The 10,798-nt window shown below is 42.2% G+C and overlaps 3 protein-coding genes across 3 annotated transcripts in view; 2 read left to right on the top strand and 1 right to left on the bottom strand.

The window, feature by feature from the left end:
* Positions 1-1,411, top strand: part of LOC135090354 (uncharacterized) — a 2,549-nt gene extending 1,138 nt beyond the window's left edge. Inside the window, exons 3-4 of the mRNA XM_063987112.1 lie at positions 372-465; positions 879-1,411. Coding sequence (XP_063843182.1) covers positions 372-465; positions 879-1,008 — 224 coding nt within the window. The 3' untranslated portion in view covers positions 1,009-1,411. The remainder of the gene's footprint in view (positions 1-371; positions 466-878) is intronic.
* An 810-nt stretch (positions 1,412-2,221) lies between these two features.
* LOC135090347 (asialoglycoprotein receptor 2-like) lies at positions 2,222-4,171 on the bottom strand. The gene is made up of 4 exons (XM_063987105.1): positions 4,013-4,171; positions 3,451-3,639; positions 3,184-3,277; positions 2,222-2,715 (listed from the first exon to the last, which is right to left on the bottom strand). The coding sequence occupies exons 1-4, from the start codon at positions 4,089-4,091 to the stop codon at positions 2,574-2,576; spliced, it is 504 nt and encodes a 167-aa protein (XP_063843175.1). The 5' UTR covers positions 4,092-4,171; the 3' UTR covers positions 2,222-2,573.
* A 2,985-nt stretch (positions 4,172-7,156) lies between these two features.
* LOC135090344 (uncharacterized) lies at positions 7,157-9,499 on the top strand. Its single transcript, XM_063987103.1, has 4 exons — positions 7,157-7,307; positions 7,645-7,842; positions 8,330-8,423; positions 8,888-9,499. The coding sequence occupies exons 1-4, from the start codon at positions 7,241-7,243 to the stop codon at positions 9,024-9,026; spliced, it is 498 nt and encodes a 165-aa protein (XP_063843173.1). The 5' UTR covers positions 7,157-7,240; the 3' UTR covers positions 9,027-9,499.
* The last annotated feature ends 1,299 nt before the right edge of the window (positions 9,500-10,798 follow it).

Raw genomic sequence — 10,798 nt, 5'->3', positions numbered from 1 at the left:
CAAAAACAACCAAACAATTGTCTACATAATTATATCTCACACAGAAAACATCTTTCACAGAACACAAGGAAACAGATAAAAAGACAAACAAGACAAAAAGACTTTGGATAATCAGTTTGTCTCTTCTTTAGGGACTGGCACCTCAGTGGTCTTTTTCTACCTTTTTGCAGATTCCCTCTCTAATAAAGCAACTTAATCCAACTCAATCCAACTTCAAAAATTTAACTCCTTAAGCAACCTTACGGATTAGAAAACTGCAGAAATGTATTTCGGAAATTCATAAGGCCGATTTTATCTTGACTGGGAGGAAGAGCGGGAGGAAAAAGGTTTATTTGATAATCTAATCGACACGTGTTCTCCGCGCCCCTCAGACCTCGGCGGGAACTCTTACTGTGTCGGTGCAAGGAAGACTGAGTCAGGCTGGTGCTGGCTCAATGGAGAAAAACTGTCCTCTGAGTCACACATGTGAGTTTTCTGCTAAGTACTAGTCGTAAATCTTGGTGTTCTAGCAAGTTGTTGGGTTAGAATATGTGTAAACTATTAGTCGTATTTCCAACCCTGTCCATGTTGTTGTTCTTACATGCATTAGTTTTTGCTTTATGTTATACTAACTTAGAATATCCACAGTAAACCTCAAAGCCCATCACACACTGACTGGAAATCAGCATGTTATCTTAATTAGGTTTCTCGCTGACTTCACGTAACCAGCACACGTAGAGTACCCAATTGACCTTTCACATTTTTTAAACATCTCTCAAACTTTGCCATTGCCTCAGCAGTTCTCCAACCTCTTCCATTCTTCCACCCTACTGCTGCAGCGCCTTCACATAGTCAGCCAGTGAACCAATAATCCATTCCCTTGCACCCACTTCCCTCAGGTGGCTCCCATATCAACCCGAAGGAAACCATACCCACGCACGGATCGTCCCCATGACCAGACACCCGCGCTACTACCTTACTCCCTATGATGATTGCCGAGACTACGCGTGTGAAGCGGACGATGACTAAAACAAATTAACACATTCTGAAACACTTCTTACTGCTCCTTGGCTACTTTCAAAAAGCTCTAGCTGAACTGACACGGGTTTTTAAGGGTGTCTTTATGGTTCTAGTGAGAGATTAACAAAGTTTTTGCATTAAGAACAGGAGAAACACTCTTGAGGAACTGGCGTATCATCTCAGTGGCTTTTTGAAAATAGTCGTGGTGAGAGAGCAAAGCGTTTTTTAATTGAGGAGGATGGATTGTTGCGTGTATGTAGCCAATAAACGTATCTATTTTCATATATATCTCAAGTTGTTGTTGTTGTCTTTCTTGAGTTTAACAGTAATGGTTTTCTGATGTGTTAAGGTTTCCTTATTTGTTTTTTCTCTTCTGCTTTGTTAGATTGTTTGAGAATATATCTTGTTGTTATTATCTGTTTGTGTTGCCTCTTGCTTGATTCTTATTGATTGTGTGTGGGTGTGTAGGTGGGTGAGTGAGTTAGTGGGTGTAAGGAGGAGGAGGAGGAGGAGGAGGAGGAGGAAGTTTGGATATTAATTTTTATGAGTTTGATCCCTGAGCCAAGGCCACAGACAAGCACACACACACACACACACACACACACACACACACACACACACACACACACACACACACACACACACACACACACTCACACACACACACACACACACAGATAGATAGATAGGTAGACAGATAGATATTTTATTGACAACAGGTTAATAAATTACTTGTATTAATTTATGGCTACAATATATATTTGCATCACTTACAGGTAGCGATTTTACTGCATTGGCCATCGTGCAAAGGTTGGGTAGGAAGGGGGGGGGGGGTCCGCTTGTTCACTCGTTTGGTAGTTCGTCACGGAGTAAGGTATTTTCGCCCTTAAGTTTCCCCGTCTTCTCGCTGGGGCCCAACTTATTTATTTGTTTATATTTTTTTTTTTTTTCGCTTCTCAAATCATAAACAGGGTATTCCAAGGTCGGACGTTCATTGACATACAGGTAAACCGAAAACTCGCCTGAAAATCTCACGTAGCCAACAAAACAGGAATTTTCTCCAGCTATATCACGAGCACCACCCTTCCTCTCTCTCTCTCTCTCTCTCTCTCTCTCTCTCTCTCTCTCTCTCTCTCTCTCTCTCTCTCTCTCTCTCTCTCTCTCTCTCTCTCTCTCTCTCATACATACCCACACACACACGAGGGATAAGTCAAATGATGTCTCTGTAATGGCTCCGTGTACTTCTTAAACATAGTACATAAAGTTTCTAATTATTTTTCGCACTTAATCCTCTCTTGCATTCTTTCCTTTTCTCCTTTCCTTTCCTTTTTTTCTCCCCCTTCAGAATCAGTTATGCAGCTTTTGGTGTTTTCCCTACCCCCCTCTTCTACAACCTTAACGTGACAATTACACCATATCTTTACGTCCTCCTCTATCTAATACTCACAAAATATAGCTCTTTATTTACTTCCATCCTCCTTTTTTCTTACCATTCAAATTTATGTACGTAGTTTTCTTAATATCATCCTCCCTCTAACCTCACCATTATCTTTTATCTTTAAGCACCCCTCTGTCTACTTCTCACAGATGTAACCAGGAAGATTACTTTCTGGTGGTGTGGATTCCATGTACCTCCTTTTCCACTGCCCTGCCTGGATCACCTTAGCGTAGGACACTCCCTTGTTTGAGGTCTCGTACGGGCTGTCTGGAATCCACCTGTTGAAGTGAAGGGAATCAATGCAAGTGGTGGCAATAGTAGTGTCTCAGAGGGAGGGAGGGGAGGACGAAGGGAGGGAGCAAGGATTAATTAAGAAGAGTTTGTTGTGGCGATGATAATACTGCTTCTAATAGTAGTAGTAGTAGTAGTAAAAGTTGTAGTGGTAATGGAAGTAGTAAACGCTGCAGTAGGAGTAATAGTAGTAATAGTAGAAGTAGCAGTAGTGGTGGGGGTGGTGGCAAAGGGTCTACAAAGATCGCAGGTCAAAGTGAGGGAAGAATTAAGGAAAGTTTCTCATAGTAGTAGTAGTAGTAGTAGTAGTAGTAGTAGTAGTAGTAGTTGTAGTAGTATCATCACCAATAATAAAAGTAGCAGCATCAGTAATGGCAACAACAACAACAACAACATCCAACACACTAAACCGACCCATTACAAAACACACACACACAGGTGTTGTAATCACTCACAGGTGGGACTGCAAGTTCATGAGGCTGCCGTCCACCCAGCGCCACTGGCCTGAATCTCCTCTGCCGCCCACCCATAAGGGGAACGACGTTTCGTCTGTTGGAGGAAGGCGAAGTGTAAGGCGGAGGTGGGAGGAGAGAATTAATGTCCTCCACTAAACTCGGTACAGGAGAAAGAAAAAAAAATGCTCGTTATGAAGACAGTCTCGTAGATTCTTTAATTATAAGAATCAGCACCGCACACAACAGACTCAGAGACGCAGTACTCACCTCCACTAAGCTCAGTCTTCAGGTGGGCGGTAACGGCTCGCATCTTCTCGTGCTCGTCCAGAACGATCAAGTCTCCTTTTATACTCTGACAGGCGCTTCTCGCTCCCAGCCACGTGTGCGCCACGTCGGGCACGCTGATGTTGGCGACCACACACCACTTGTCCACAGCCTTGAAGGGCGCCGTGCAGGCTGTGGGGTGCAGAGATGGGGTGAGGGGCGCGTTAATGTGGTGATAGATGGAGGGAGGTGAACTGAGAGAGGAGCATAACACACACACACACACACACACACACACACACACACACACACACACACACACACACACACACACACACACACACACACACACACACACGGGATGCGGTGAAGATGTGAGTTTATTAATGGGTTGATTGGGGGAGGGAGGTGAATTGAGAAGGGCTTGGATGGGGTGAGAGATGATTTCTACATTAAGAACAGCAGAAATACTCTTGAGAACCCGGCTTGTCATCTCTGTGGCATTTGAAAATAGTCGTGGTGAGGAAGCAAGTAAAACGTTTCAGAATGCGGGACTAATACTCACACACAGACAAAGCCAAGACAGTCGGGAGTGCCACCACCACCAGCACAACCATCAGTGCCATTACACGCAGAGTCGCCATGGTGCCACGCTCTCTCTCTCTCTCCTGCTGGGAATGTGCTCTGGTCTGCTGCTCAGGCTGGAGTGAGCGATCCAGCGGCCTCTCTCTGTCATTTATACGAACTGAACCGGCTCTCGCTCCGCTCCACCTCGTCTAGTCCAGATTTCACCTTCGTCAGTAATAAGAGCTTCCAGGAATCTTGTGCAGAATGTCATGTGTAACAATCCAAGTTTTCCTAGTTACTGGCGTGTTGTCTCCCTTGTGTTATCTCTCCCTAGTCACTTCTGTTATCTCTTCAAGTTTCCCAAGTTACTCGTGTCTCGCTTACCTTCCTTTGATAACAAGATGACACGTTTTTATTTGACAGTTAAACTCAATGAAAAAAAATAAATAAATAAATACATATAAGTACAAAGACTGAAAACTTTAAATTGCTCGGTTACTTTTTTTTTTTCGTGTTAGTGATACCTTAGGAAATTATGCTGTACTAAACTTGCTCCAACTTATTTTGATATTCTTAAGTTGAATCCCATAGCAGTGGAAAGGTTAATGATAATTGCAGCATTGTGTTTTATGGTAGATATATAAGAGTATGTATATGAGTGTCTGTGTATTCTTGATTGTAGAGGTGAAGGAATATAGGGGAAAAGAATGAGAGTTGATGATGTACAGAATGAAAGAGTGATTGACTTGTCTAAGGAGTAAATAAGAGCAGAGGTAGATAGGAGATGTACTTATGTAAACAGAAGAGAAGTGATGAATACGGAACAGAAAGGAGGGAGAAAGGTAGAAAAGGAAGTGTAGAGAAGTAGAGGGAAGGAGAGATGAAGGAAGGAAGGGGAAGATTAGGTACAGAGACGAAGAGGAGAGAGAAAGACATGCGAGGAGGTCAGAAGGAAAGAAGAGGAAAAACAGAGGAGAGAGACTTGAAAGCTGAAGGGGGACAAGGGGGAGAGAAGGAGGTGGCGGAGCACGTCAGCCAGTCTTGCCCTGAAGTAAAATACCAAAAGCAAACAGTTAGGAATGGTACTGAATCTCACTATTGAGTTTTTTATTTATTTATTTTTTTTACAAACACAGTTCCTCGGTCATTGTCCCCGTATGTCAGAAATTCCACATAGATGCGTATTTGCACTCGTGAAAGCAGAATCGACAATATAAGGAAACAAGAACGTAAGGAACTAAGAAGATAAGTGATTTGCAAGAAGCCGCCATGCCTATTCGTGGCAGTCACTGTATAAAATATTCCTGTTTTCTTGTATCATCTTCATCCATTATTTTTTTTATTATCTTTTAAAGCTACATAATGATTCGACACCAGCAACATATTCCTTTCCTTTACCACTCTATTTGAGAATTAATTTGTTCTTGTCTGTCTTTTTATTTTCTCAAATCTAACTTTTTAAACAAATAATTACATTCGTATTGTTTTTTAGTTACACTGGGCATTGAAAGCTTCCTTCATCACCATACGTATAAAAAAAAGACCACCATTATTTTACAATTTTTCAAAAACTACCTACAAAACGCACCTATCTTACCCCTTCACTGATCGACAAAATATTCTTCAGTGCCCAACACTTTCTGGATATCACTATTTTTATGCCAGTCTCTCGTAAAAAGAAAATTAATCTTCTGTTTCCTCTCTTTTCTCTTCCTTATTTCCATGCAAGCAATTTCTCAACTCACCCAACACTCACATGTCGTAAGAAGCCTCACGTATTGCACAAGGAAGACATGTGTCACCTCTCATGAATACACTGACTTCTAATGTTTTCTCTCCAGTCGTTCTGAGAGGCGCGGTACACGTCATCCTCAACCTTACAGGCGCCACAAAAACTTGCTTGGACGTCTGGTTGCGCCTCATGCCATCTTCACTCCTTCATTCTGCCCCTCCTCCTTTTCCTCCTCCTCCTCCTCCGTCTTACTATTCTTTGTCTTGTATTATTGGTTGAATGGTGCACTATTTCATGAAGTCTAATATCGTAAGGGCCAAAAGATCTGTTGCTGTTGTTTATTTGGCTTTGTTTATTTTCTTCTTCCTTTTCCCCCTCTTTTTTTTTTTTCTCTCTTCCTGATTCTGATACTTCTCTTCCTTCTCCTCCTCTTCTTCCTCTCCCTCCTAAACTTCCTAGTATTTTTTTCCTTCTAGTACTTTCTTAATTTTCTCTTAATTTATGATCCTCCTTTGGCTTTTTTCATTGCTTCCCATATTTTTTTACTTTTTCTCATCCTAGCTTCCTCATTCCAGTTTTCTTTTCTTTCCTTGGTAATTAATTTTCTTCTGTCGTAATTTTTTCTTGATATTAATATTTTTATTTGTTTGTTTTTCCTTCACATCTTTCTTACTTCCCCCTTGCGTCTTTTCTTTTCTCCTTACTCCTTACCTCTGCATTCCTCGGCTTGTCTCTTATTCCCTCTCTATTCTTCCTTCCTTTGTCTCTCCTTTCCTCTCCAACCTTCGTCGTGTCTTTTCATTTCTCTTCATTCTTCAGATACCTCCTTTCCTCTGTTCTTTGTATTCCCTCTACTCCTTACATCTCTTCTTTCCACCCCCCCCCCTCTGTCTCTTCTCTTCTCTCATCTCTGTTTTAAATTAATGCAACTCACCACGAACAAACCTAACCTCGTAATCTTCAACAGGCCTGGTTCCTATGCTCTTCCTTTGTGATCCTTTCTGCCTCCTTCCACCTAGATAAAAACTGGACCGGGAAAGTTTCTATTCGTTTCCTGGGAAAGAATGTCGCGACTAGGAAAGGAAGAAGAGTAAACTGACACGTGTGGGTTTGCTTGTGTGTGTGTGTGTGTGTGTGTGTGTGTGTGTGTTTGTATCATTCTTATAAATTTTATTTTTATTGTTACTCAACGGGTGAAGTTCGAGGAAATGTACGTCAGTGATTTTTTGTGTGTATATGTTCTGATTTCTCAATGTTGTGATTTTGTGATTTTGAAAGGCAGATATAGACAAAGAGAGAGAGAGAGAGAGAGAGAGAGAGAGAGAGAGAGAGAGAGAGAGAGAGAGAGTTAAGAATTCAAAAAAAAGAAGAAAATAAAGAGAAAGAAAACGGGGTGTGGAGAGAGGAGTGAGGATCAGGTTTGGTCGCCGCCCCGGGAGGCTATATAGAGCGGCGGAGCGGTGCTGGCATGTTACTCCTGCCGGTGCTGCGACAATGGAAAGGCGATCCGTGCTCCTGCTGGCGGCGGTGGTGGTGGTGGTGGCGTTGGCTGACAGTGTGGGTGGGTATAGACACGCACAATAGTGGTAGCTGTAGTAGTACAAGTAATTTTCTTGTAGTTTGTAGATACGAGTAATTGTTAGTCACAACACAGATAGCAAGCTGGATAGATAGTGCATAAAATGTTGCTTTTTTTTTTTCGCTATGATTGATGCACACACACACACACACACACACACACACACACACACACACACACACACACACACACACACACACACACACACACACTGCACACACACACACACACCTATTACCACTTATCTTACAGACTCTACCATTGCCATGCCTTCTAACTCTCCTTCTCTTATGTGCGTTCCTCTTCCTTGGCTCCACAGCTGCCACTTGCCCCAGTGAGCAGCTGCTCCCGTACGGCGCCTGCGTGAAGCTGATCAACAGGGTGCTGACAGGAGACAACCGCAAGAACTGGGAGGAATCGAACGAGATATGCAAGACGGAAGGTGGTCAGCTAATTTCCCTCGACACCCCGACCAAGATAGAGCAGTTTACAGCTCATGTCTACGGCCTGGGAGGCGGTGAGTGCCGCTAGTGGCAACAACAACAGCAGCAGCAGCAGTAGCAATAGACCATACAACACAAACAAAACGTTACGCTTTTCACAGATTGTAGAGACAGAAAAAGACAATATCACTAGCAACAACAGCAGCGGCAACACTCAAATAACTATCTATATAAATGTATTTCACTCACCCATCAAGCTATACAAATCACACAAAACACAAGAGAGAGAGAGAGAGAGAGAGAGAGAGAGAGAGAGAGAGAGAGAGAGAGAGAGAGAGAGAGAAACCACTTTTGAACTACCCAAGCTTCCCTTTCCACATAAGTATAACAAGTCATTCCAACCTCAAGAGACTCACTCCTCAAACAACTTTATGGATTAGCAAACAGCAGCACTTACTCAGAAACTTATAAGAATGATTTTAACTAGACTGTGAGAGGAAGAGTGGGAAGGAAAAGGTGTATTTGATGAACTAACTAACCCGTCCTGTCATCGCCTCGCAGACTGGTCCCACTACACTCACTGGGTTGGTGCAAGGAAGACTGAGTCAGGCTGGCGCTGGCTGAACGGAGCAGAGCTGTCCCTGGAGTCCAACATGTAAGTTTTTTTTTTCCTTTGTACTAGCAGTAAATTATAGCAAGTTGTTGGGTTAGTCTTTGATAAACTTTTGATCATATTCCCAACACGTTATTGTTCATGTACGTAGTAATTTATGTTTTGTTTTTATTGCATACCAAAAGAAAATATCCTAGTAAGTTGCTGGGTTAGATTCCTTGACGAGGTATTAATCGTATTCTGTTTATCCATGCATCAGTTTACATTCATGTATGTATCAAGGTCTTTCACACACTGACGAAAAATCTGCATGTAAACTTAATTAGATTTCTTTCTGACCTCAACTAACCAATACACGTAGAACATCCAACTGACCTTCGACATTTCTCTAACATCTCTTCAACCTCTATTACCCTTCTGCCTTATGGGGTTCCTGCTGCATCGCCTCCAGACAAACAAACTATCAACCATTCATTCATTCATTCCATTGCACCCATTTCCCTCAGGTGGTACCCAACTAATCCCGAAGACAATGCGAGCGCGACCTACGCAATTCTCGCCCCGTACCGAGACCACCAGCGCTTCTACATCTTTAGCAGGAAAGCCACTGATCTCTCCCCGGTCATCGCGTGTGAGATAAACTAAGTCTTAATAAAGGACCACATTTTGAAGCACTTCCTGCTCTAGCTAAAGTGATACGAGTCTTTAAGGGTGTTTTTTTTTTATGGTTTTAATGACAAATTAGCAAGGTGTCTACATTATGAACAGGAGAAACACTCTTGAGGACCCAGCCAGTCATCTCTGTGACCTTTGAAAATAGTCGTTGGAGAGAGAGCAAAGTGTTTCTGAATGCGGGCCGAAGTCCAGCCTCTTGTTAACTAGCTGGGAATATTTTGGAATAAGCGATATGTGTGTGTGTTGCCTCAGCGGTGTTTGGGATGGAGGCCCGCGTAAAGTGTTGATAGGCATTGAAGAATAGTTTGTTGTGTGTTTAGTTAATAAACTTATCTATCTGTGGTAACTTTCCCCGTGGGTTTAATAATTAATGATGCCCTGATGTGTTAGGATTGGATTTTCTCTTGTTTTATCAGATTGTTGTGGAATATATGTTGTTGTTATTATCTGTTTGTGTTGCCTCCTGTTTGGGTGAGTGGGTGGGCAGGTATATGGAAGAGGAGGAGAAGGAGAAGGAGGTGGTGGTGGTTTGGAAATGGGTCTTTATCGATTTGATCCATACGTCAAGGACACACACACACACACACACACACACACACACACACACACACACACACACACACACACACACACACACACACACACACACACACACACACACTGTCTCATCTTCCCTTAATTCTTCAAAGAAAAAAAAATTAAGGTTCATTTCAACATCATATCTTTTGTAATCTTAATCAACCCCTTTATTTTAAACATTCTCTCTTATCGCAGTCTCGTAAGGGCCAAAATATCTGCTGATGTTTGTTCTTCTCTTCTGTTCCTGTGTATGTGTGTGTGTGTGTGTGTGTGTGTGTGTGTGTGTGTGTGTGTGTGTGTGTGTGTGTTTGTGCGCGAAATTAGACAGTTACTTCCCTGAGACTTTGAGAGACAGAGGGACGAAGGGAGAGAAGGATAGAGAGGAGGGATAAAGAGAAGAGGTAATGGAACGAAAAGAAGAACAACGACATGAAAAGGAAGAGGAGGAAGAAAGGAAAACTGGAGGGAGAATAGTGGGAGAAAAGAAATACGATGATATGGAAAAAAAAAGTTTTAGACAGAGAGAGGGAGAGGAGCGGGGAGGAGAGGGAGAAAGGAGAGGTAAAGAGAAGAGTGTGAGGAAACAAAGACGATGACATGAGAAGGAAAACTGAAGGAAAGGAGAAAGGAGGAAAAGAAGAATTACTGTAAGAATAATTAATATGGTTCCTGTTTCTGCTTCCTTCTAATGACCTTCTCCCTCCCTTTCTCCTCCTCCTCCTCCTCCTCCTCCTCCTCCTCCTCCTCCTCCTCCTCGCCTCTCCATCTCTTACCTCATCCTACTTTCCCTTTCCAAACTTATTAATCATTCAGTCAAAGAGGAGAGAATATTTAATTTATATTTCGTTTTAACTTTTGCAAACATTTACACACTTGAAGGAAAGAAGTATTTAGAGAAACTCAATAGACATGAGTAAAATAAATCTGTCACAAGAGTTATCCTTCCCTGAGAGGTACGTCCACTGTATCCTTCGTGTCCATTCCAAGAGCTCCAGTCTGTCTTGTGAGTTACTCCGTCCTAAAAGAGAGCTGAAATCTAGAAAATAAGAAAAATAAAAAAAATAAATAAAATAAATAAATAAACACGTAGGAATTATCAGATACGAGATACGATAAGGCAAGCGAGTACATATAACTCCCTTTAACACAAAATACATTCCAAC

Source organism: Scylla paramamosain, chromosome 34, assembly GCF_035594125.1.
Source record: "Scylla paramamosain isolate STU-SP2022 chromosome 34, ASM3559412v1, whole genome shotgun sequence".
NCBI classification, from domain to species: domain Eukaryota; kingdom Metazoa; phylum Arthropoda; class Malacostraca; order Decapoda; family Portunidae; genus Scylla; species Scylla paramamosain.
Note: the sequence above shows the minus strand (reverse complement) of the source record. Positions and strands in the feature narration are given on the sequence as shown.